Source organism: Vicugna pacos, chromosome 11 (genome assembly GCF_048564905.1).
Source record: "Vicugna pacos chromosome 11, VicPac4, whole genome shotgun sequence".
Taxonomy (NCBI): Eukaryota; Metazoa; Chordata; class Mammalia; order Artiodactyla; family Camelidae; genus Vicugna; species Vicugna pacos.
The window spans coordinates 31,031,438-31,058,633 of NC_132997.1; the positions used below are offsets into that span (position 1 = coordinate 31,031,438).

Sequence of the window (27,196 nt, forward strand, 5' to 3'; positions counted from 1 at the left end):
AGCGGAGGGGAGCCGCCGAGCTCCTCCCCGCCCGCCCGCTCGCCCGCCCCCATTCCCCGCCCCCACCGCGGCACCCGCCCGGGCGCCGCCGGCTCCGCGCACTCGCCCGGAGGAGCCGGGGCCGAGCAGTCCGCCTGCCGCAGGCCGAGCGCGCGAAGCCGGCGCGGCGGGACTGCGGGGCCGCCTCCCCGCGCGCGTCCCCCGGGCCGGGTCGCCCTCCTCCCGCACAGTGCGGCGCGGGGAGGCTCCCGCCTCGGCGGCCCCCGCGCGCGCCTGCTCCCCCTCAGCTCTGCAGGCGAGGACCGCCTGGCGCTCGGCCCCAGGCAGCCGCGGCCCCCTCCCGCCCCCGGCTCCGGGCAGCGGCGGCGGCAGCAGCAGCAGCAGCAGCAGCAGCAGCAGCAGCAGCAGCAGCAGCAGCAGCACGAGGCAGCGCGAGGGGCCGGCACCGCCAACGCCACCGCCACCGCCGCCGGGCTCCGCGGGTTTCGGGAGCCGGCCGGGCCGGGAGGCGCGGAGCCATGGCCGATGGGGGCGAGGGCGAGGATGAGATCCAGTTCCTGCGAACAGTAAGCGGCGCGCGTCTCCTGGTCCCCGGGGCAGGGGGAGCCCGGGCATCCGCCTGCGGGGTCTGGGCAGAGTGGCAGCGGGCGGTGGGACGCGCGGGCGGGGCCGGGGTGTCCCGGGGGATGCGGGAAGCCCGAGCCTCACCGGGGGGTGCAGGTGTGCGTGTCGGTGCGCGCGTGTCTACAGCCCGGGGACGGAGCGTGGCGAGCGCGCGGCGAGGGGGTCGGTCGCGCGGCGCGGAGATTCGGCGCCGCGGAGCTGCCGGAGTCGGGGACGCGGGGGCGGCCGATCTGGCCTGACCCGTCGGCAGGGCTGGGACCTTCGGGGTGGCCCGTGGGGCACTGGGGCCGGCGCTGGGCTGTTCCTCGGGCTTTCGGGCTGCACCCGCGCGCCGTCACGCAACCCACGGATTCACCAGCTCCGCGGGGCGCCGACCGGGGAGGGGGTGCAGGACATGCGCCGAGATAACCCCCAAGTCAGGGTGCTGCGCGCGGAGGGAAGTCGCCTCCGCGGTCCCCGCGGTGCCTGGGTTGGGGCCATGGTGGTGCTGTGACTGCTTGCAGATCGTGGAAGGGATGGAAGCGAGTGTGTGTGTGTGTGTGTGTACGCGCGCGGGGGCGGCGGGGGACATCGCGAACGCGTCGTTCTCTAAATGTTGGCTTATCGAACGGCGAGTGCAGCAAAGTGTGCGTGTGTGTGTGTGTAAGGGCAGGGTGGCTGCCCGGAATTTCCACACTGGGTGGCAGCAGGGAAGGGTTGGCTCCGCACTAATACAATTTCTTCTCCTTAAGTACCTCTTGGCACTGCTCCTTCCTGTCGCTGTTTGTTCGGCCGCTGCAGATACTTCCCTGGCCGAGGCTTGGGTCACCTCAGAGCTGGGACTGCGAGCCCCTCCACCGAAGCAAAGGCCGTAACTTGTTATTAAGAATGACCGACTGCGCGTTTGCAGCGTCCTTTCCGCCTTCCCTTTTCCTCCGCTTGTGTCTTCCCCTCCGAAGGGTTTCCCCTCCCAGGATCCCCTGCCCCCGCCCGAGGACTGCAGCTTCTCCTGTCTCTTCCTTGCTGAACAGTGAGAAAGCTGTCACTTCCCAGTTACAGTTACCTCCTCAGTCACAGAAAATCGTAGAGATATTTACGCTCTGAAATAGTAACCAGATAGCAACCCTTAGGTGTGCAGCCTACAGGGTGTATTTAGGTGCGCAAGCGAGAACGGTTCGTTTGTCCAAGAACATTGTTAAGTGGCTGGTTTTCCCATTTTGCTCTTCTAATTTTTTTTTTGGCACTCATTTTGCTTTGAGTGGTGGGGAGACTTTAGAAAGGGTAAAATTCGGGGTACACATCAGACGGTGAATGATTTGACCTAATAGCTGCCTGGTACGCGTGCACCATGACATATGCCGCTGCTGGTGCTCCTGGCCCAGGACCCAGCTCTGAGAGCCTGTCCACCAAAACCTTGCTCATGGGGAATATTTTAAGCCCACGAGTAATACCGTTTTTTTTAAAGTGGAAAACTGTCTATACATTTTTTTAAAATACATAATAAAAGCCACATGAAAAGATGTTTCTCAGTACCATTAAGTCTTTTGTCCAGGTGGATAAAATATTTGTTGCTGTGTAATGTTTAAATTCAATTTTTTCCAGACTCCACAGGGTTAAAATTAGCTAAAAAATTTTTGGAAGGCTTTGTGCACCCAAGGGCTTCCTGCAGGCTCAGATGTGAAGCCAAGCTCACGGAGGAGGTGTTATCAGAATACTTAATGGGGACGGAGGTGCCGTGCCTGTGGGCGAGGTTCTGTACATATAAAGTAATGTTAGCTGCCTGCCCCAGGACAGCTGCCTGTCAGCCCGGCGACACCCTTGATAAGTGGGACCTGGGTCCGGATCTGGCAGTCCTAGGCTGGGGGTTTTCTTTTAATAAAGCAGCCGTCGGGTGTTGTGCTGATGATAAATGACCTTGAAGGAGGTGGCACAGTGGAGCAGGGGAATTTTTTTTTTTTTTGGGAAGCATTAACATCTAAAAGGAAAACATGCCTTTCCCTCTCCTGTTACAGGTTTGGTGTGGAAATTCTCCGTCCTTTTCCACTCCTGTCTGCTACCCTTGCTGCTTTCCATTTTATTCCCTTTTTAACCGGAGAATGTTAATGGCTGAGAAATGTTGATGGAGTTAGGAATGGAGAGAATGGAATTCTTACAGTAAATTCATCTCTTTTCTTTCTGGGGCATTTTTTTTTCTTTGTTTTGTGCAATCTTGTCAATATGAGTTATTCCTTTTTTTTTTTAGTAGCCCAGGGAGTATTAACAACCTGTACATGTAGATAAAATGGTTGTAGGTTATGGATGAAGCTGTTGTGCTCAACAAGGAAAATCAAACTGTTAGTTGTTAAGAGGCCCTAATTGTGCGTCGGACCAGACATTTCGTATGTTCTGAGTAAAGCACCCTATGTGCTAGATTTTTATTCAAGCGCTGCAGCTCATTGAAGAATTTCTGGCATCTTTCTGTCCACAGAAAGCTTTTCTTCTTCCTTCTTCTAGAAGAGGCTTGTGATCACTGCTAAGGGAAGCAAAGGTGAAACCTTTAATGGACTGTGTCCATGAGTTATGTCTGCTGCCACGAATCAATTCCCTGTGTGAAAGGAAGTTTTGTCAGTGTTGAGCCTGGGCTGGTCCCTCTCCCATCTCTTTTCCATTATGCAATTGTGAGTTTGCTAAGGTTCCTTTCAAGTGTCATGCAGATGAGAGATCATCTTCCATCAAGCCCACGCTGATGTGTTCTTCTTGGAGAGAAACTGAGAATATGTACATGAAAACGCTAGATGTGCTGGGGCACTTAGAAGGATCCTGTCATAAAATAAGCCTTCAGCCCATGATGGATTTATTCACTGTCATATTTAAACATACCCACGGTTTGGAATGTATTGTTTATTTTACTTTAAAACTGTTACTAACTTCCCAGTATAGCAGTGAACTGGAATTCCTTGACTTTGAGAAAACCGTGATGTAAAATGACCTTGTTGTGTAGAGTTGATTCCTCTGAGTGCTACGTCCTTCTGCCATTTGTGTGGGCAGAGTTGAGTTCTCTCGGGGTATCCCGGGTCATGTGGTTTTGTATTTATATATAGGTTGAGACTTCAAACTTCAGACTTACTCCTGGCTACCAAAACTATTCCGGTAGGAGAGCTGTTAGCTTTCTGGGGCCTTCCTTTGCAGAAGGGACTACTTCACCACAGGTCTCTGGTCAGCGCTTACACATCTTGCTCACTGCTGATAGGAAGCATCTTGGACGGTATCCCCAGTGAATAGCAATGATCACAAAGCACGGAGGCCAGTGCACAACACCGTGAACTAGGTTGGCCTGGAGTGTTCAGCCCTGGTTTGTAGACGTACCAGGAGGGCCGCTGCACAGAGCCAGCTGCTCTGCATGTAGAGCCACGCCTGCCGCTCAGCCCTCGGGCAGGTGCCCTGTGCAGGAGAGAAAGGCTGCTTCGTCAGCTGCTTGAAGCGTGATTTGGTTTACCGCAAACAGGAGGCGCCCTCCGAATCCATAGCTGTGGGAATGTCTCCGAGCACAAATGAGAAGGCAGGTGGGCAGGGGGAGCGTGCCCCGTTTGCTTGCCTGATAGCAAAGGCATGAGGGGCTTCAGACGGATGTGCACTGTGGTATTTGTTTTTCAAGAAATGGATGGAAAACCCACCCAGGCTTATGGTTTTAACTTATTATTATTATTTTTTTAATTTAGGAGTTGGTGTGTGCACATTGGCAGGAAGGGCCGGATCTGGAGCACTTAGGCACTGACTTACTTGACATTCAATCTCATTTGTACTTTGGCTTTAGGTAAGTGTTTTTATCAAAGCCAAATTGCCAGGGGAAGGATTACACCTTCTGGGTGGCGGTGCTTCTGTAAATAGCCCTGGGGGAGAGGGAGAGATATGTAGCACATGTTTATCTCCTGACGCTCTTGACATTATGGGAATTTGGTTAATTTATTAAAACATTTGTTGAACACCTTCTATATGCATGGCGCGATAGTAGGTGTCAAGGAAGCACTGGAAATAAGGAAGGAAGTGGTCTGCACTTGTAACTGCAAAGAAAGGATTTGGAGGCTGCTGTGGAACAATCAGAAGGAACAAGCACACATGAAAATGTAGGATGTTTGAGTTGGAAAACACCTGTAGAAAACGCCACCCGCCCACCCCTGTCGTTTTGCAGGGAAGGAAACCAAAGCTCAGAGAGGGGAAATGACTTGGCCAGTGTCACACTCCAAGTTGGTGGGCTGTCCTAGTTCGGGCCACTAGAACAGCGTACCGCAGACTGGGTGGCTGACACAACACGCATTTACTTCTCACAGTGCTGGAGGCTGTCCAGGGGAGTCCAGGATCACGGTGCCAGCAGACCCAGCGTGTGACGAGGGCTCTCTCGCTGGTTTGCAGATGGCCATCTTCTTGTTGTGTCCTCATGTGGCCGAGAGAGAAATCCTCTCTTGTGTTTCTTCTTATAGGGGCACTGATCCCGTTCATGAGGGTCCCACCCTCACAGCCTAGTCACCTCCCCACCTCCTGCTAGCATCCCCTTGGGAGCTGGGATTGCAACCTGTGAAACTGGGTGGACACGAACACTCAGCCTGTAACTGCAGCATGAGAGTGTAATGCCAAGTGCTTGACAGTCTCTGAAGAATTGCCAGAAAGGTGCTCTATCAGTGCACATTCTTCTCTGTGGAGTAGGTCTACACCCACCTGCCCCACGGAGGCTTCTCTTCACCGTCACACGGTTCACTGTCTGCACTTGCCCTCTTGTCCTCCCAGCCCCTGACGAGGAGGGTACTTTCCTCCTTCCTGAAGTGGCGCTCCCTGGTGTGTCCTGTGTCTCCGTACGGTACCTGCTCCTCGGTCCAGGATGGGAGTCTGCAGTATCCTGTCCTCTCTCTGCCTCTTCTCCACTTGCTCCTTCTGCTTGCTCTTGAAGCATGCTGATTTCTCCCATCTTAGAGTTTCTTTGTTTGACCCCGAGCCTTGTTTAGCTCCTCGGCTCCTCCAAATGTGGTCTCCACCCACCGCTTGTCTCCACCTCTCCCTGTAACTGTTACGCAGCCTCTCTTCCTGGCTGAACTCCCAGTAGGAGATGGTAGTACCGCACCCCCTCCCCGTGCCAAACCTGAACGTCCTGCTCTCCTGTAGGCCTCACAACCGCTACTGACCTGGTGCTCCTTTTTGAAGCTCCTCTGCTCGGCCTTGGAGCTAGGATACATTCTGAGTTATTTTTATACATTTCTGATCATGCTTTTGGGGATTCTTTTCACTCCGTCTACGCTGAGTTTTTGGTTGTCCCAAAAGATTCTGTCTTGTCTCCAGTTCTGTCTCTTCCACCTTCATGAGCTTCTCTGCACCCCAGAGTCTGGGCTCCTTGGAATAATGGAGTTTGAAAAGCCTTACCAGTGGCTTCATCCAGCTTGGGGAGCCAGAGGAGTGGGGGGCTCTCCCAGAGCCATCCCTTCTTATAGAAGGAACCCACCCAGACCTGACAGCGCTTGGCCCCTCATGTCCAGCTGCCCACGGTCTCTGCTTTCACTCCCGCCACCTCTGGACACACCTCTGGCTCTGGACACACCGTCCTGAGCGCACCTGTATCCTGTCCCCTGAGTGGCTCTTCCTCCCCGTGGCTCTGTGTTGGCCAGTGGCTCTGGCTTCAAGTCACCAGTGTGATCCTAACCTTCACAAGACCTGGGCCTGAGGCCGAATCCACTGGTACCCAGCTCATGGACTCAAGAAAGTTTCCAAATGTTTCCTTGCAACCTGATGGTAAAACGTTGTGGGGTGGGATGGGGAATGAGAGGGCAGCCATTCTGCTGGAGCGCGGACTCAGAGGCCCGTGATGGTTACGGGAAAGGATGTGGAGGAGGGAGGGGTCATGTCTGATGATTGTGGTCCAGGCTCCGTGGAGGAGGCAGCGTTTACAGTCAGGCTGGTCCTGGCCTGACTCTGTGATTTTGTAGTGAAGGAGAATGAAAGGACCTCAGTGTGGTGGCTGCCGTTTATTTGGCTCTGGGTAGCCCCGTTCACCTCATTTCCCAGAGCAACTCATCTTGTCCATAAAGCCGCCAACTGCTGTTAGAGAGACGGGGAAACCGAGGGCTGGGAGGCGAAACTACCTGCTCCAGGGCAGTTTGCGAGGAAGTGCTGTCGGGGGTGGGTCTCAGGTCTTTCTGGTGCCAAACCCCTTTCTTTCCTTCCCGCCTTCCTTCTTGCCTTCCTAGTCAGGGAAAGTTGTGAAGGACTGAATTTGGCCAATGAAGGAGGAACCGTGGGGGCCCTGTCTGCCTCCCGCGCCCACGGGGCTGGCCCTGCCTGTCCCTTGCCTTCGGGCTGCCTCACGCCCTGCAGGCTGCAGAAGCTGAGGGGTGGCGGGGCTTCCTGGACGCTGGAGTCTTGATCGCAGAGGAGGCAGGGGTGCCCGGTGGACCGCAGATGTGCATACACAGCAGTTTTGCGCTTCGCGAGCAAAGGCATTTCAGTTCTCCTGATGGGCGCTTCTCTTGCGATGTTCTTCGGGTTTTCCTGTGAGCATGTGGTTACGCCATACTGGTTCTTTCACTCAATGATGAATTTGGTAAAATCTTAGACACATGTTCACTTTACTTTTGTTATGAGTCAAGCTTTTTCCTTTAAAAATATCTTTACTATCACTCGTCTGCCCTTTGAAGATGGAGAGGATCTTGATAAATGGGGGTGAGGAGGTGGGCCGGCGGGACCCCGGGGAGGAGCGATGTGCATAGAGGCAGCGTGCTGGGGCTCTGTTCTCTCATCCCACGTGCGTTCTTCCACGTCTCTGCCCTGCTCTGTGTTCAGGAGGCTCCTGTTGCCCTGGGCACAGGAACCCCTTCCTCCCCTTGTCACCCCAGAACAAGGGGCTGGCACCAGCTTCCCACTGTGGCTGGTCACCCAGTGTCCCTCCCTCTCGGTTGAGCCCCATCACCCTCCCCGCCCGTCTCTGGTCCCTTCATTAAAGGGCTCTCCAAGAAGCCCTTTGAGATGGATGTTTCTCTTCTCAGCAGGACTCTGGTGGAAACTGTGGAAACACATGGTGCCGTGTCTGGGAGAGAGACTGTGTGAGTGGTGGTGGGGTCCTGGAGGAGTCGGGAGCCTTGACACCACCAGGGACAGGGGTTTATACTTAATTCACAAGGTGAGGAGGGCCCTTGAAGTTATTTTTTTTTCCCCCTCTAGGGAGGGAAATGGGTCAGAGCTGTCTGTTAGGAAGATTAATGTGGCAGCAATTTATAAGATAAATTGGGATATAGAGATCAGAGGGAGACCAGAGCTAAGAAACCTATTAGGGACAGTCACCGTGGAGTTGGTGCAAGATAACTCAGCCTGGATTTGTGTGGTGGTGTGGGCGTGAGGGGGGAGGGCTTAAGAGAAGGTGACCAGCCTGGGTCGCTGACTGGATGCAAGGAGGAGAAGAAGACAAAGATGAGCCAGGAGACTCGAAGAAACGACGGACAAGGGACGGTTTTAGGGGAGGCAGTGGGGCTCGTCTGGGGCGCACTGAGCTTGAGGTCTGTTGTGGCTGACTTGTGTCCCCCTCAGAATGGTACGCTGGAGCCTTGGCCCTCAGGACCTCAGGCTGTGATCTTAAATTTGGAGACGGCGTCTTTGCAGAGAGGGTCAGGTTAAAATGTGGTCGATAGGGTGGGCCCGAATCCAGCATGACCGGGGAGACGGGGCTCAGGCACGTCCAGAGGGAAGCTGACGGGAAGACGGCATCGGAGCGATGGGAGCACCCACCAGCCCGGGGGGTGCCCACGGCTCCCAGAAGCAGCAGGGGGGCCGGGGCCGGTTCTCCTCACGGCCCTCTGGCCCCTGAGCGCAGACCTCTGGCCTCTGTCCAGAGCTGGGAGGCCACACGCTCCTGTCGCTGCGCCACCCAGGGGTGGTGCTTTGTTAGCGCTGTCCCGGGACAGCAAGGCAAGGGGCAGAGCTGGACACACGGACGTGGTGCCCTGAAGAGAGGGTGGGCCCACGGGGACCGGGGACTGGACACCACTGGGTGATAGTGGAATGGACAGGCCCTCAGACAAGGAGCAGAGAGCCCGCTGTGGCGAAGGCCCAGGGTTGGGGCGACCATGAAGACCTTGGATGTGGTCTCCAGGGCAAGGGTGAAGGTGGCCGCCAGACTGCAGGAGGCTGTGAGGACAGAGGGCGGCCGGAAGCAGGGAAACAGCGGTGACCCAGGTGACGTCTTCACCCCGGCAGTGGCGAGGGCAGGGTCAGGCTCGGGGAGGAGGGCCCCGCCCAGGCCGGGGCAGGGGCCCCCGTCCTCCACCCGCTGCACGAATGAACGTGCACTTCCCCTCTAGCAGGTAATTCCTGGCTGCTTCACCTGATTTGGGAGCACACACTGGCTTCACTTGGCTTTAGGTTAGCTTTGCGTAGTTTCGTTTTCTGCTGGGGACCTTTCGGTAAGCAGTTACAGCAAGAGCGTCGCTAGGTCTAAGCTGGGCGGCCCCGTCTGGATGTTGCCTGTGCAGGTGGGTGAGTAACCAGCAGGCCTGAAGCTCGGGCATCTCATTAGGACGAGCGGGGGGAGTTCCTCTTGCTAGTGGCTTGAGTGATTTTTTCCATAGCTACCGACTCAAAAAGATTGCAAGGTTTATGTATGTATTTACAAATAAGTTTTTGGAAATCGAGCATATTAGAACAATTTTCTGACAGCTCAGGTCAGCAGAACATGTCAAAATATCTTAGGAAACAAAATGATTTTGCTGATAGTAGCTGCCCTTGGCTCTGCTGCTGGGATAAATAATTTAACTGGCTAAATAAATTTCAGTAATTTTTTTTTCCAGAAAATTAAGCTATTTACATTTTCTGAGATATTTAATTCCCACACAACTTACATTTTAATGGAATTGGCACTATACTGCATATACAATTTATAGCTTGCAAAGCTCTGTTTTTTAAAAAATCTAAGCAGTAAGTGTATGTAGCGTTTAAGTGTGCAAATCCCAACTGGATTCATACTTAACACCAGTGATAAAAAATAGACGTTTTCAACAAACGCCTGCACTTTTAACCACGAAGAATGAATGTGTGTTCACCTCTTCAGGACCGCAGTCGTGGCCCACAACATTCTCACAAGGGAACTCCTTTTGAGGTGATGACGGTTATAGGATCTGCTCAACCAGCCAAACCACTTGCTTACCAAGCATCCAATAGCTAAGATGTGTCACCTTTTGCCCCATCAAATTAGATACAGCGTGTCTTACCTTACCTAACTGTATAGATGTGTCATGTGTACGTAACTCTGTGTATCTGCGTATGCCAAATGTCAATTAAATTTATATACTCTGTAACTTTCTAGAACTTTCTTCAACCAGTAGCGTACTAGGTGGAGTGTTCAGTCACGTTATCTGCCCGGTGGTCTTGCCCAGGACTGCCAGTGCGTGCCAGGCACGAGAGTCCTCACGGTTTAAAGGGCAGGGATTCCACCTCTCCACACGCCGGGATTCGGCTGAGGCTGGGCCCTCGCTCATGCATATCCAGGTCTCACTGCTTCCTTAGAGAATGAGATCACTCTCGTGCAAATGGCAGGAGGATTTGGGAATCTAGTGGAGGCAGAGAGGGGTTGGACCAGGCAATCTAGAGACTCCTTCCTCTACGGCTGGGACGCTGCCATCTTTCCACCTGGTTACAGGGCTTGTGGACACTGGTCCAGAGGAGGGGACGTGAGGGTGGTGACACTCAAGCACAAGTTAGATGATGGGGAGATAGCGCCCCCACATTTTCATCTGGAATAATGAAGAAACTGCCCCGTCTACTGTTAGTGGAACGTTTTCTAGTTTTGGTCCTGCCAAGGACATTTTCTACAGAACAGAATTTCGAGAATTTCACATGATTGACAGAACGAGAAATAACAGCATAAGTTCTAACGAACAAAAATATTGCTCTGGAAAGGCCGAAAGTAAAGACCTAGATGTCAGTAGAGAATGGTGTCATGGCAGTTTCAGGCGGTCACCCAGCAGGGGGGGACAGCGAGAGTGTGTCGCCATTTCCCTCTTCACGTGGGCAGACCGAAGCCCGGGGTCTGGTAAGGGGGTGTGTGCACAGGTATCCCAGGTGTCTGAGGATGTCTGAGGGCACCTCAGAAGTCTAGAGATGGACTTGAAGTTCTCCGCATCAAAGATGGTGACACTGTTGCACTCAGATACAAATCGTGGAGCAAACTGAAATCTGACCGAAGGAGCTGGCAGATAAATCAAGGAGAAGGACTTGCAGATCTTTGTGTAAGAGAGAAGATGAGTAATGGCCCCCTCTTCTGCCGTTCAGACCGTCGGAGTCAAGAACTCTGCTTAATTTAGCAGCACAGCTTCCACGGAGGGACCCAATACTGTGGGCAAGTGGAGGCTGTTTTTAAGGTTAGATAAATTCAGCCTATTTTTATGGGCAGGGGAAAATTATTGCCCGAGTGTTTTTGATAAGATTCTTCCATGCCGTGAACTGAAATACTGAGAGCATAATCGTTTTTCACATGAGTGAGGCGGAGGGCAGAGAAACGACCATAAATTATAGGACACTAAGGCTGTCTATTTTTTGGGTGCTGAGTTGATAAGTTTTCGGCTTTCACTTTTGTGTAACTGCACGGTTGGCTTGTGGCTCCTCCAGGCCGCTGTGAATGCTGTAAATGTTGGGCTGACCATGTGTTAGGCTGATGTCTCCATTGAACGGTGTGTTATGGATGCACCGGTGGGGCCATGATGATCCCTGTGTGTATCTCCCTGCGCTCAACAAAGACGTATTTACTGCCTCCCGTGTCACAGGTGTCTGTGACGTGCTGTGTGCTCACTTAGGGCTGCTTTCTTCACTTGTATTTTAAGATGGTTCCCAAAGAGTCACTCATAAATATCTTAAACTGGAAAGGGCTGAGGCTGAACCCAGTCGCCAATCCAAGATTTCCTCCTACGTCTGTGTCAGGTAAGTTCTGTATTACTTGTAATCATCCAACCCACATTCTCCCACTTTATCCAAGGGGAAATTAATGAGCGCGACCAAACAAATGCTGGCTGAAAACGCTCACGTTGGTATCCATAGAGAGAAACTGTATGTAAATTTGTATGTTTCTGTTACTGTGAGGGTGTTCTTAGAGTTTCTAAATACCTGTCATGTGGAAGGCATTCTGCTTTGCTCCTTGGACGTGATAAAATACATAAGACACGGTCCTTGCCTGAAAGCAACTCTTCCTAAGACTAATTTCGTTACCTCTCACAGACTCTTTTCTTCTGTCAGATTTGTCTTAAGTAAATTAAAAAACCGTGGAAAATAAAGTGTAATACATAACATACCTGCTGCTTGCTGAGCGTCTGCAGGGTGGGCACACCGGTGTCCCCACACGCAAGTCCGAGCCGTACGTGCGCCTTTGAGGCCCCCCGCAGACCCCTCCCTGTCGCCACCTGCCCCTCCGAAGGGAGCCGGTATCCTGACTTCCAGCAAAATAGGTCTGTTCTGCCGCTTTCGCACTTGATGTAGATGGATAATGTGACACGTGCGCGGTTGTGGTTGGTCTCCTGTGCTTTCTGTTGTGTCTGTGAGACGCGTCCACGCTGCTGCGTGAGGGGGTGGCTGGCTGTGACTGTCACTGCTGGACGCCACCGCCGAGGGATCGACAGGGAGTTGTTTCCAGTCTTTACTGTTGGGAATAAAGCTGGTACTGATATCCTCAAGTATGAAATACGTAAACGAATGCGTGAAGTCCGGGTATGCGCACGTTCTGTGGGGCACGTGCCTGTGTGTGGGACGGCTGAGGGGAGCGTCCGAACCCTCTGCTTTCTAAACAGTTTTCTAGAGTGGTGGTACCCACAGTGCTCCCGCCAGCAGCGCTTAGAAGTGTTAGTTCCCAGAAAAGTTCACGGTTACGGTGCATTGCGTTGTGGTGCTAATTTGCATCTCACGATGACTTGTGGCGTTGAACACCTTTTCGTGTCTTAGTGGGCCTTTGGGTGTACCTGTTCAAGTGGTGGCCTGTTTTAAAAACAAAGCTGTCTTTTTCATTAATTAGTTGAGAGTTTTTATCTGGCCTACATACATCTCATATATGTCATATGTCTCTTGCAAATACCTTCTCGGTCACGGTTTCTTTTTCACTCTTCTGCTGTGGTCGACCCAGTTTTTATTTGAATGAATTTCAGTTTACCAGCGTTTTTCATTCATGGTCTGTGCTTTCTGTGGGCTGTGTAAGAGGTCCTGGCCAGCCTACCCAAAGGCCATGAAGATGTCCTCCCCAGGTTACCTTCTAGAGCTTCTTACTGTTTCAGCACTGACACTTAGCTCCGTGACCCACCTGGAAGGGACTTTCTGTTTACCGTTTGAGGTGGAGGTCACCTTGGTGTCCACTTGGCCCAGCGCCCTCCCCCATCAGACAGGTGACCGTGGGCAAGGCTGGCTGCGTCTGCACCCCGGCTTCGGCTGCGCTGGTCTGTGTGGCTCTGCTTGCCCCCATGTTATAGCTTAATTTGTTCTTGTTTTATATTGTCTTGTTATGTGTGGGTGTTAGCCTTCTAACTTTCATTCTTCAAAATTCTCTTTGCTATTCTCAAGCTCCTTCATTTCTGTCTAAAGTTTGGAATTAGCTTGTAAATTTCCACAGAATAAACTGCCGGAATTTTTAATGAGATGGCCCTGAATCTATAGATCATCTGGGGAGGACTTCACACCTTCAAAACATTAAGTATTGTTCGGAATCTGCAAACATGAGTTACCCTTCAGTTTACATTTAGGTATTAAATTTCTCTCAGTCATCACCTTCAGTGTTCTATGAGAGGCTGGGATGTTTTTTGGATCAGATTTATTCCTAGGTGCCTGATGTTTACTGATGTTAATGCAAACGGTATCATTTAATAACTGTTACCCAGAACATAAAAATACGCTAAGTTCTTTTATCAATTCTAACAGTCTATCTGTAGATTCTTTTAGACTTTCTGTGTCATTTGTACACAATGACTGTTATATCTTTTGCTTCCCAACTTTAATTTGGCCTCATTGCCCAGATCAGGACCTCAAGATGTGACAGATCTTTGATGCTTGCCCTCAAATTGAGGGGAAACTTGGAGAATTTCGTCCAGTATGGCGTTTGCTGTGGTTCTCTGAGAGGTTTGCCTTGTGGTTTTAAGCAGCTGCACTCAGCTTGGTACTGGGAGTCTCACCCTCTGCACAGGCAGCTTGAAAATATGTGGGTTTAAACCTGTCATCTTACTTTTTCATTCCGTTGGTTCTTGGTACTTCTCTGTTTTTTCATTTTTTGCCTTCTTTCAGATTAATCAAGGATTGTTAATGAGCCCCTATTAGCTTGAGAGTTATATACCTTATTCTTCTTCTCATGTTTACACTAGAGATGATAACATGTATCCTTAATTTATTAGTATCCACCTCAAGTGAGTACTTTCACATTTTTCCGGGCAATGCAAGGAACTCATAACACTTCAATTTCATTTACCCCCCTCGGCTTTTTGTACTGTAGTGTTGGCGTAGTTAAAAAAAATACATATGTATATATATAAAATGTTATGTGCATATATGGCATTATTATCGTTCTCTTGACAGTCAATATTCACTCAGACTTACCAGCACGTCGCGCTGCCTTGGACCCTCGGTCCCTTCCTGCGTTACAGTGCTCACACGTGGGGTCATTTCTCTGCTGTGTGAGGAACTCTCTCAGGGTTTCTCTATCAGGGGTCCACTAACAGCCAGTCTGCTGGCTTTGGTTTGCAGACATCTATATTTCTCTTCATCTGAGCATAGACTTGGCAGTTGCTAATGGTTTTCCTTTCAGTCCTTCTGGCTTTCATTGTTTAGTTTGAAAGCTGAAGTCTTGATTGTTTTTTTTGTTTTTAAAGGTGATATTTTCATTCTGTTTGTGTTTGGGATTTGTGTTTGCAGCTGGGTATTTTTCTTGCATTGTAGAAAATTCGTGGCCCGTGCTTCCTCCAGCACTGCTTCTGCCACACCCTGTCACTCCCTTCCGCTCCCGCTCGTCGGGGCTCCAGTTACACGTGCTTTGCTCCTTTCCACCGTGTCCATTCCTACACCCTCATCTGTGTTTTCACCCCTTTATTCCTTCGTACCTCAATCTGGATATTTCCTTCTGACCTGTCTACCAGTTCACAGACCTCTTCTGTTTGTCCAGTCAGCTGGTGAACCCATTTATTGAATCCTTAAATTTTCAGTTATGTTATTTTTTTAGTAATAAGATTTGCATTTGATTCATTTTCTAGGTTCACATTCTCTTGTGATAGTTTTCCTGTTTTCATCTGTCTTTAAAGATATTTATTATAGCATTTTTGTAATAGATGATTCCAATCAATGTTTGTGTCACAGGTAGATTTGTTTCCATTGCCCTTTGTTTTCCTCTTGGTTTTCAAGTGTTTGGTCTCCTTTTCTGGCATGCATGGTAGTTTTTAATTGAAAGCTGGACGTGATGTAAGAAAAATTGTCAAGGTCTGGTGACATCTTCCCCATGTATTAGTCCATAGAACATTCCATATTCTTCTGTAGATGTACTAGTAACGTTGCAGAAAAAAAAGTGTTACAGCTCAGTGTTACAGCAACCTGGATCTAAGCACTGGGAGAGTTGGAGAACTCAGGTTTATTATACCAGCAGGTTCAGAGAAGTTAACACTCTATGCTCTGAACCCCACCTGTAGGTTTACACAGGCTTTTATAGGCTGCCAGTTTACACTTTGCAACATCATATGCAAATAAGATATAACAAAAGTTGACTAATTAGGAACAAGCTTTGTAGAAATGGACCAATCAGGAGGGAGAGAAATAACCAATCAGGAGTGAGGGAAATTGACCAATCAGGAGGGAGAGAAATAACCAACCAGAAGTGAGCTCCATGCAAATGAAGTACTACAAATGGACCAATCAGAAGTTAGGGAAATGAACCAATCAGGAGTGAGCTCAGGGAACCAATAGAATTTTAGGGGTAAGTAAGCCATAAAAAGGCAGAAAGTGAGATAGAGGCTCTGGGCCAGGGAACCGGACGGTGCTGGCAGGAGAGTAGTGGCCCTGCCTGGGGGTCCTGCTGGTCTTTTCCTGGGGCTTCCCGCTTCAATATCTGGTGGGTGGTTAGAGCATGGGTGCAGTGGGGCGAACACACAGGTGCAGCTCTTAAGTCTCATCCAAGTGCCCAGGGTTTCACCTGGACTCCCTTGCCTGTGGACCCTGAAATCTAATCCAGCCTCACACTGCCCACTTCTCTCTATCCTACTTAGGGAAATTGCCTTCAGGCCCACCAACATCCCATGATTTGATTGCTAACGCCTTCAGATAATCTTGTATTTCATCCAGTGTTTACGGTTGTAGTCAACAGAAGGGTTAGTTTGATACCAGCTTCTGCGTCATAACAAAGAACTGAAGCCTTCCACCAGAAACTAACTTTCTGTAGTAAATAAAATTGTACCACATGGGGTTTTTTTGTTTTGTTTTTGTTTTGTCTTCTGTAACTTGTTTTGAAGAAACTTTTTAGGTTGAAATACTTTAAGAGTCTGAGGAAGCTGCAGAGGCAGCTCAGAGAAACGTCATATACACTCCTCACTGGTACGTCTGACTTAGGTAACATCAAAAGCAGAATATTGGCATTGGTATGAAGCCAATATGTGTAATGCCCACCACAACCAAGACCCCGAACTATTCTGTCCCCACAGAGGTCTCCCTGGTGCTGTGGAGAGGAGTCACACCCGTGTCCTCACTCACCCTCACTCCCACCTCTCCTAACCTTTGTTTCCATAATGTTGTCCCTTTGAGAGCGTTACACAGACAGATGATACGGCCTTTGACCTGTGAGCCTGGCCTTTTTCACTCAGCATGATGCCCCCTCCACACTGTGAATGTCTCTGTGTTTCCGCCACCGGTGGATGTGGGATCTGATTTTTCCACGTCCTCACCGCGTTTGATGCTGTCACTGCTTTTTAGTTTCAGCTGTTTCGCGGCTAGTGACGTCCTGTCATGGTCTTAATTTGCATTTCCCTAACGACTAGTGATAGTGAACATCTTTTCATGTGCTTATTGGCCATCTATATACTTCTCTTTGGTCAAATTCTGTTTTTTTTTTCTTTTTAATGGTTGCATTTTGAGTGTTCTTTATAGATTTTGGGTATGAGTCCTTTATCAAACACGTGGTTTGCAAATGTTTTCACCCAAGTCTGTAGCTTATCTCTTCTTCCTCTTAAGAGAATCTCTTGAAAAATAAAAGATTTTAGTTTTGATGAAGTACAACTTAACCAACATTTTCCTTTTGCAGATTGTCCATGTAGTCTCATTTCTATGAACTCTTCGCCAAAGCCTTGGTCATGAGTATTTTCTTTTATGATTTCTTCTAAAAGTTTCATAGTTTTATGTTTTACATTTAACTCTGTGATTATTTTGAGTCAATTTTAGAATGAGATGTAAGGCTGAGTTTCTTTGTTATATTTTTTGTCTACTGATACCCAGTTACTCCAGCACCATTTGTTTAAAAGACTGTCATTCTTCCATTGAATTCCTTTTGCACTTTCGCAAAAAATGAGTGGCCATACTTGCGTAGGGATGTTTCTGTGTTCCGTGTTCTGTTCCATTCATCTATGTTCACCAATACCACACAGTCTTGAATACTGTAGCCACTTAAGTATTGAAATCAGGTAGAATATTTCCTTCCACTTTATACCTCCTTTTCAAAATTGCTTTACCACTGTATTTCATTTGCCTTTTCAGGTAAGTTTTAGAATAGTCTTATCTGTAACTACCAAAATGTCTCACTGGGATTCTAGTAACAATTGCATTAAACCTGTATATTAATTTGGGCTAAGTTGGCATGTTGACTATATTGAGTCTTCCGATCCATCCATGTCCACCAGACCAGGGGTTCTGATTTGGCTTCTGCGCCGTCATGGAAGGCTCTTCCTGCCCAACTCTCTTCAATTAACATCCTGTGCTTTTTTCACTGCATCGTATTTCTTTACTTTCTTTAGCTGAGTTTTTTTTTTAACCTGCAAATGTATTAATTTCACACACATTCTCCTTGACGATGGCAGTGAACCTCCGGCGTGTTGCTCTACACAGGAGAGTCCGCTGTGCAACCAGTCAGGCACAGCTAAGTCACTAGCAAAGTCAACATTCCATGCCGTAATTGTTCTCTTTTTAAAGACGTCTTCACAGCAGTCTTGATCTATAGCACTGGTGCTTGGCTTTCTCTCTCGGGCCATTTTTCCTCAGAGATACAAAGGTTTTTTCTTTTCTTTTTCTTTTTTTTATACTTCTTCAAAATAAGCATACACAGTATGGTGATTTCAGCAAAGCCACTGTGACACCCAGAGAAGGGTGACTGGCTGGGTCTCCTTACCAAAATCGGCAGAATTCATGCCTTGACAAAAGTGCTAGCGTATAGGTCGTGAGCCTTTGACACAGGGCTGGAACAGCTGAGGCTGTTGTCGCTCCATACGTGCTGTTGAAAGTTTTGTTATGATGAGTAAGATCCTGTTGGCTGTACACCTGTCCCTTGCCACCGTGGCCATTTGCGTAAACAGATTCTCTATCTCTGTCTGCAGTTCCACGATTTCGCTGGTGGGTGGAAGTTCTCTATGCCTAGGGATTAAAAAAAGACATCCCATTTGTTAATTTGTGTCATCTACCCTACTTTCCTATGAGGATTACAGTTGCCCTGACTTTTGCAAAAACGGGCTTGGGGATGTGAATTTCTGTAAGGACATTCTTACTCTGTTGTGACTGAAGCCAATATTTAGGTGAATTCTTATTCACCAAAACCCATCTTTATGCTGAATGACCGAGGTCTCCCTGACTCTGTTTTCTGGCTTTTGTTGTACAAAGTGAACTTCCTGTCACTGTTACTAGGGATCTCTTTGTCCTGGGGCCCGTAAGTGACATTTTCTTCCAACCTGCTCCTCGGGGAGCCAGTTGAGAAAAATCCGTACAAGGGAGACAGAGTCTCTTGTATCCTTTATAAAGTTAGGCACAATTGTAGCCACTGCAGGAGATGCTCTTTTCTAAAAAGAGCTCATTAAAGTAAGAGAAGTTGAATGATGGATGGGGGAAATGGCTCTTTAGGACATTATGATCTGGAGTTGAGACTTTTCTTTTTAATGGAGTGTTGGTGAACACATTCTAGGTCCTAGAGAAATCCGTGCAATGAATTGCAGCCGTTCTCAGTTATGCATCTTTTCCTGATTATCTGGCCGTATTTTGCCCTGATAAGAGAAAGCAGGGGTGGGGAGGGAGAGTAAAAAGACCCACTCACATGTTCAGGAATAGAATTTAAAGGGAGCGATTTTTACAGGGAAATTTGTTTAATGTGTTGATACATACAATTTTTTAGGGATTTAATAACTTAAAAATTATTTACATCTCATAAATGTAATACATTGCAGAATAGGCACAACAGCTTGGGCATTTATAGCTTGTATGATGCATACAGAGCGCACTTTTGTAGTGGACATGATTATTAATGTCTGTCATCCAGATGGCTAAAAGTAGTAAAAAAAAAAAGTTTATGTAACATTTACTTGAGAGAAATATTTCTCAAGGAATACCCTTGATGATGCTTCTTATCAGTCAATACTGTTGCCTTTTGCAATCTTTAAACACCTAAGTGAAGTACTGAATTATCAAGATTGAGTAATTTTCTTCAATGTGTTGGCAGAGTCCTATTTTTTCTTCTAATTAGTGTCAGGCATGAATTTAGACTTTTTAAAAATAATGTTTTATTTTCAGAGTTGTTTATTTCAGCTTATTAGGTCATTGCTAAAGGAATATGTTTTACTGTATTATTTCTTACTTTAATACTGGTTTTCCCTAACCATTGCTCGCATTAGGAAGTTTTTCTTGAAAACTTACATGTGGAACTGAAATGAACATAAGAGTATTGAGGGATATTAATAAACATTTTCCTTTATGCTCCTCACCTTAAATTTTTGTGTGCTTTTCTTTTTCTAATTCTTTTAAGTGATAGGTTAGGTGTTTACTTGAGATTGCTCTTTTTCGAGAAAGGCTTGTATCACTATGAACTTCCCTCTTAGGACTGCTTTTGCTGCATCCCATGGATTTTGGGTGGTTATGTTTTCATTTGTCTCAAAGTATTTTTTAATTTCTTCTTTGATTCTATCATTGACCTGTTGGGTTTTTTTGGTAGCATGTTGTTTAATCTCCATGCTGTCATTTTTTTTCTCCTTTGCTTTTCTGTGGTTGATTTCTGGTTTCATGGCATTGTGGTCAGAAAAGATGCTTGAAATAATTTCTATCCTCTTAAATTTGTTGAGGCCTCTTTTGTGTCCAAGTACATGATCTATCCTAGAGAATGTTCCATGTGCACTTGAAAAGAATGTATATTCTGTCTTAGGGGGATGTAATGTCCTAAAAATATCAACCAAGCGCAGCTGTTCTTCTGTGTCATTTAGTATGTCCGCTGCCTTGTTGACTTTCTGTCTGGAAGACCTTTCCAGTGATGTTAATGGGGTGCTAAAGCCTCCTGCTATGATTGTGTTCACATCAATTTCTCACCTAAAATTTTTAATGGTTTTCCATTGCTCATCATATTATTATAAGCTCGTCACCCACAAAGAAGAAGGAAGTGTTTGTCCAGTTAAGTCGTTGGGGGATGATGTGACAGATTTACATTTGCATTTAATTTTTACTTTTCCATTTTTTATGTGTTCCTCTGGCACACTGGCTGCCCTGAAGCAGAAGTGGCTGCACCTTCTGTTCGTCCATCAGTCAACAGCAAGTCGCTCCAGGGAGTTAGGGGCAGTGGGAGGCACAGTCCCCACCCTCAGGGCTTCTTGCTGTAGCAGCAGAGAGAAAGCTGCCCGCCCCTCCCCCAACAGCATTAAGTGGGTCTGATGATGGGAGGTGACCCCTGGAGGGCAGGCCTTAGCAGGACCTTCACCAGGGGGAAGTTAATAGCTCCAGGATCGCTGTGAATTTCTATGGGGAGAAAGAAATGGGGCCAAGACCTCTTTAGAGGTGAACCTTTCAGTCCCAGCCACACAGTTTGTGTCTGTGAGGTCACCACCCGGGGTCTCACTGTGATCAGGGTGCCAATGAGCACGACTTGACTAAACAGGAGGTGGCGTGATGGCACTTAGCAGGGCCGTGTCCTGTTGTGAGCAGTGTCTGGTGTTAACTCATGGTCTCTTCATAGCGCACGCAGCCTGTACTGTTTTCATCTTTAACTGAGGCCCAGGGAGGTTAAACCACACAGCCCATCACTTTGATCCAGGACTCCAACCCGGGCCTGAGCCTGCCTACTAACAGCTACACTTTCTTGCTTTAAAACAAAGATCTTCCCGAGGGGCCGTCTGTGAACTGTGATGCTCAGCATTTCTAGTGGCCTGGCAAGGAAATAATAAACCTGGTGCAGGGCGTCTCTGTATTGATTTGTGGCTGCCACCTTCATGCACGGCCCTGTTATCTTGAGGAAGTAAAACCCTGTTCTGTGTTCCTTCGATGAGGGAAAAGAGTATGTATCTTTACACCAAAGAGAGAATTGCCACTTACAACTGCCCCTGGTGCAGTCCTGTAGTTACGTTTCCCAGTTCTCAGTACCGTGAGGTTCACCTCCGAGTTCCTGGCTGAGCAGATGTGCGTGGGCTGCGTGCTTGCTTCTCTGGGAGTGTCTTCTATGTGGAAAGAGTCGGACCCTGCTATTGTCATAGTTCATTATTTGAGGGGCTTAATAGGGCAAGTTTGTGAGCTGCACAGTTTGCATGTGAAATAAATGTTTGCGTGCACACCCGCAGCGTCAGGTGACGTTCATTCTCACACCTCCTCGCGACTGGAGAGAAATCACAAAACCTTGAATAACATCTAGGTGTTTATGAAACGAAGCCTGGACATTTTAACAATTGGCCAGATGACTTACGTTCTGTAACTACGTGCGTAGCCTCTCTTTTTGTGAATGTTTGCAGTGACTTGTAGCCCACCCAGAATTATATCCTGACGCTGCACCAGGCGTGCAGCCACGGCCTCTTCTGCTGTGAGTGTCCCTTCAGAGGTTACAGCGAGCTATCCGCAGTTACAGTTTTCAAAATTAGTTTATTTGGGGGTTAGGAATACGAGGAAAAAGCAGCCTCAAGGCTCTGTGGCATTTAGGTACACGCTTGAAGTTAGTAATAACATTTCTCACGACTGTCTAGAAGTTTCCCGATGAATTTATGCTCAAGCAATGGCACCTGCAGAGCCAACGGCCAGACAACACGTCCTTGGAATCCCTGGGTCCAGCATGTGCTGGGTAGCCCCACCCCGCGCGGTCCGAGGCACGGCAGCTTGCTCTCTGTGGTCTCGTCCAGGGATTAAAACAAAAACCCAAACGCGGAAGGCCTGAGCTGCTTTCTCACAGATCACAGAGTCCCCCCCAGCCTCCCCTTCCCCTCTGCGCCCGTGTTGGTGTGTCAGCTGTCCCCAGGTGGCTCTGTGGGGCTGAGAATGTGGCTTTGGGAGGCCGCACGTCCCTGTCTCGCTGGAATGAAAAAGGGGCTGGCATGCTGTTTACAGACGTTCACAAGTCTTCCTTTTTGGAAACCACAAAACAAAATGCCCCTTAGCTCTGTGTGCCTGCCCCGAACACCTGACACAGCAGTGGTTTCCTCGCTCACCGCCTCCGGCGTCCTCCGGCTCCGCGCTCCCAGAGGCTGTTGGAAGATGAGCGGTGGGCCCCCGGCCGCTCCCCCGCGGCCCCGAGGAGACACGGGGCTCTGTCCACTTAGGCCCCGAAGTCCGCTGTGTGTCTTACGCTCAGGGCGCGTCTGGGCGCCCGGCCGGCGTCGGGGAGAGCCGTGCTGGCGGCGTGGCTCCGGGCGGGCATGTCCCCGCCGCCCTGCCGGGCTGCCCGGGACCCTCCGCCGGCCGGACGCGGGGGTCTGGGCCTCCGTCCTCGTCGTGCACCCTGCCCCCCTCCCCTGGGAGGGTCCCATCCACAGCCAGCCGGCCACCAGCTCAGGGCGCGGAGCCCACCCGGGCCCCCACCACGCTCACCGAGGCCGCCGGTCACCTCGCCCTTCGCGTGTCCCCAGCCACACATCCGCGCAGAGCGGGCTTCTCTGCTTTTGTCCCCGCGTCTTTCGTTTTCCTGGCTCCTTTAATTCTGTAAATCTGCGAGAGAACAGTCAGGAGTGTGAGCAAGAAGCTGCGAGTGCCAGGAGCCCGCGGGAGGGCGCTGTGGGCGTGGGGCGGCCCTCCGCGGGAGGGCGCCCGGGGGCGACGCGGGCGCCCCGTCCTCCCGGCGGCCAGGCGCCGGGCACGCGCGGCTCTTCACGGCCGGGGCGGTGGTTGCCCTTGTGCAGGGGCAGGGCGAGCGCGTGGGGCACGTGGAGACGTGGCGGGGCCGGAGCCCTGCCGTCCACGTCACGTACCCCAGGGCTCCTCCTGGCAGCTGGCCTTGCAGTTTTCCGCCGTCGCTGCTCCCACTTTGCTTAGAGACCTCGCTTTTAGCCAGGCATCTCCCAAATGTGCTCATCCCCTTTCAGGCCTCAGGAAAGAAAATTAAATTAAGCTGATTTGGGCCCATGACCAGGTGAAGTTAACGGCTGACTCCGCCCGCTGCACCCGCGCAGGGAGCATGAAAAATGGCTGGGAGGGGGGGTGGGGGGGCAGGGCTGCTTCTCCTGGGACCTGGCCGCTGAGCTCCGGCAGCCTTGTCCCCAGAGCTGTGTCCCCTAGATGCTGAAAAATGATTGGAAAGCGCAGGCCTCCCATGGCCTCTCTGTATTGATGACTCTGTATTTGAAAAGCCAGCGTTTCATTGGGTTATCTCTCGGCAAAAACTATTCAAGGGCGTTCACTGTCATTCGCGTTCATTCTGAGCGTGATTTGGTGACATTTGAAGTGAAGTTTTAGTTGTTCTGCAGGCTGACCTAATAAACAGCGTCTAATCGATACCGATTTAAAACTGATCTCTAGGGATATTAGGATAATGTTCACAGTGGCTCCCTCCTCCCCCCCAATAGAGCTGTTTTATAAAACATTTGGTCATCTCAGCTGCAGGAAAGAAACTGGCTTTGCCAGAAAAATAAGGGCTTTGCAGTCAGAAATATCTGGGTTCAATTTCTGGTTCCACTCTTGGAAAAGTTAATTTAACCTCGCTGAGCCCCTTCCCTTTTGCATAAAATGAAATCTGCCCAGTAAGATAAAATTCTCTTAACTTGCTCAGTAAAGGTCAGATTTCCTCTTTGCTGTTCCCAGGGTCTGAAAGGGGGGCAGGGAAGCACCGAGAAAGACCCACAGCCCGAAGCCAGCGGGTCTCCAACAGCTCTGTGTGTGTGTGTGTGTGTGTGATCAGATTGCTTTCGTAACAGCAAGAGCCGAGAGCATTTGGCGTGAAATGCTCTATTACTTAATTTCAGTTGGGGGACGGGGTGAGGGTCCTGGGGACCTGAGGGGAGAGGTCACCAGGGGGAGGACAGCTGTGTGGAAACAGAAGGGACAACTTCGGACGTTTTGCCCTCAGGACGCTCTGTTCCTCCCTGGGGCAGTTTGCCAGCACTGCCATAGTGAAATGCCACAGGTGGGTGTCTTAAACAAGGCGTTTATTTTCTCACCATCTGGAGGTTGGGAGCCCAAACTGGAGGTGCTGGCAGGTTTGGCTTCCCCGAGCCCCTCTCCTCAGCCTGCAGACGGCTGTCTGCTCGCTGCTGCTTCACACGGTCTTCCCGCTGGGTGTCCGTGTCCTAATTGTCTCTGCTTGTGAGGACACCCGTCAGGTTGGACTCAGGGCCCACGCTCATGACCTCGTCTAATCTCGACTGCAAAGATCCTGTCTCTGAATATGGTCACATTCTGAGGTCCTCGTCAGGGGGTTCAGGGCATCAACATGTGACTTTTTGGGAGACAGTTAAGTGTATGACACGCCCCATCTTGGCGGCCAAGATGGCTTAACTCTTCTCGTCTGGGCTCATCCTTCCCTCCATCCTGTCTGTGCCTTTATCTTACCAAGGTATCTCGGAGGGAGAGGTATCTGACCTCAAGGGGGAGCTTAAACATGTTGGCTCAGGAAGCGAACTGGTGCCCTGTGCGGCGGTGAGGGCCCTGGGTGGCGAGGGGCACCAGGCAGGACCACAGCGCTGTGTCTTGTGATGCTGGGAGCGCTGGGGCTTCGGGAAGAGAGGTCACGGGCAGCGTTACGGCTGGAGGGTGTGAAGGAATGGGGCCTTCCTTCCGCAGCTGCTGGGAACCAGGCTGGCTGAAAGCAGTAGAGGTTACGGCTTTGCATTAGACAGTGTCGGTAATGCTGGACAAGGCGGTTCTGATCCTGGAGGAGTGTGAGTCTTCGGTGCTCGTGTGTGTGTGCCCGTATGCTCAGCGTGTAGCGTGATGGCCTGTGTGGCCTGTGGGCTCTTTTCTTTTCCGGCTGCAGAGTATGTCTTCATGGGCACTGGCCGCGAGAACACTCTTCTCAACTTGCCCTTGAGAAAGATAGGAAGACTGCTTGCACCTGGAGGCTCTGCCTCCCTGCAGGAGGGATGGCTTTGGGGAAGACTTTGATCTTCCAAATGGCACCTGCACCTGCGGGGACAGGAGGATAATGCACTCACCAGGGGTTCAGTCCCAGGTCTAAGAGAGATGGTGCGTTGCCTCCCCTTTGCTGCTGCTGCCTCGCTAACCCGGTTACCTGCCTGCGATGAGTCATCCGATTTTATAGTCTAGCAAAGTCAGGGTAAAAAACGTAAATGTTTTTGTTTGAATGGACACGCACAGTGTGAGGCGTGTGAAGAGTCATGATTCACTCTTCAAGTACCCTTTGTGGACACAGATTTATTCCTGAAACCAGATGCGCGGGGACACGTTTGTTCCTTTCAGCCAACAGAGGTGTCAGTAAGCGGAGAGCGGCGCCCCTGCCTTTCGCTGGAAACCAAGGGCGCAGAGTGGCCCGACCGCGCTCACTGCACGGTCAGATGTGAGACGTCGGTGGGACCGATGCCTCTCCCCACGTCTGGGTGGCCGTGTCGGGTTTCTCTTCTCACGTTCCTCCTACCACAGTGCGCTTGGGTGTGTTCTGAAAGTGAGCCTTAATGAAAATTTGAGGTTCCCATGTGGCTTTATGGGGTTTCATCTCAGAAATCCTTCTCATTATTTAGAACAGAGAAAACATTCTAGACCACTTGAAAAAGACACTGTTCCCCGCCCTCGTTTCTCTGAATGCTGGCTCAGGTCGTCTGAATTTGGACCACCCATTTTGGTGTCTGTTGACACCAGCTGAGAGCAGTGCCCGTGACACCTTCAAATTTAGAAATGGAATGAGGGCTGCCTTTGCCAGTTCAGGCTTTCTGAGAATGCTGGGAACCGATGTAGTGGATGGGAGACACACCACTCAGGAGGCCCTCCTGGCCACGCCACACCCCTGGTGACTGTCGCTCGTAAGTCTCAGCGCCTGAGACGGAGAGTGGGCAGGTGGTCCTGCTTTCCTCCCTAAACTTCCCTTGCAAGAGCGGGTTCTGTTCGTAGGTTCTTTGAGCAAGTGTGCAGATGGGCACAGGGCGGCTGCTGGCTCGTGGCTTGGAGTAATGCTGTTTACAGCCTGTCACCCCGCACTTCTGTGCCCTGTGAGACAAGCCAAAACCAGGGGCATCGGTGGTGGCCTGACTTTTCTGCGGTTGCCAGCCCACGATTTGTCATTCTTCTGTGTTCTGGGCTCCGTTGCTTGGCAGAAGAGTACACTAGGGACCCACAGATCAGCCCGTGTTGGTTTTATATTGTTGTAGAAAATGTTCAAGGGGCCAAGTAAGCTTTCTGCCCAGCACGTTAGTTCTCTCCAGCCTCCATTCTGCGGTAGGTAGTCTGTTTTCTGCAGTACTTAGACAAGTTTAGGTTAAGCTGTCATGTGACGGATACAAGAGATGGCTCGTAAAATCTTGCCTTTGAAAGAGGTTGCAGGACGGTGTTCTGAGAGACAGCCTTTCAGTGAATTCCAGTTAAGTGTTTGTATTATTTATAAAGGCAGAATAACCCTTTCTTGCCTGAGTTTCCACTGTAACTCCTGCACGGCACAGCGAAAGTGTGTGGATCCCACGAGGCTGAGCCACTCATCCTTGGGTTAAAAATACAGAGCCCTGGAGAGGCACCCCTAGTTCTTTGCCCTTTTCACCTGCCTCGCAGGTGATCTCTGCTCGTTCTGACGTTTCATCTGCCTCCAGCTTAACCCGTTGTGATGGGGGCTTTATTCCACAGTGGGTCTCAGGCTACCTTTCTTAGACGTAAATGAAGAACGCTAACATCTCGGTAGGCATGTTTGAGAATAAGCAGAGGGTTTTCTTCCCACCCCCTTAACTGTCAGATTTTCAGATGTGTTTCCACGTAAGAGAACAGTGTGAAAAAAATAATAGCCATTTATTTCCATAAACTGTTTCGTTCCTTTTGAATATGTTTATATTGGAAATCGTTTTTTTGTGCAGTCTGGTAACAGTTTGTATTTGTGACTAGGAGGTAGTGAATCAGTGAGAAGTAATGGAAAGTCACGTGATTTCAAAGAGCTCAGCCACCGAGAGTAAATGAAGCTAACATCTATCATGTCAAGTTTATATATGACTTCACGTTTTATCACCAAAATGCCTTCAAAGGTTGCAGTGAAATCCACACTCATTTTAGCAGAAGATAATTAAATATTATC

The 27,196-nt window shown here is 49.8% G+C and overlaps 1 protein-coding gene across 1 annotated transcript in view; it reads left to right on the forward strand.

The window, feature by feature from the left end:
* Window positions 1–393: 393 nt before the first annotated feature.
* The window catches only part of RYR2 (ryanodine receptor 2), a 539,007-nt gene continuing 512,204 nt past the window's right edge, over window positions 394–27,196 (forward strand). Inside the window, exon 1 of the mRNA XM_072971049.1 lies at window positions 394–566. Within this exon, the coding sequence (XP_072827150.1) occupies window positions 519–566 (48 nt within the window). The 5' untranslated portion in view covers window positions 394–518. The remainder of the gene's footprint in view (window positions 567–27,196) is intronic.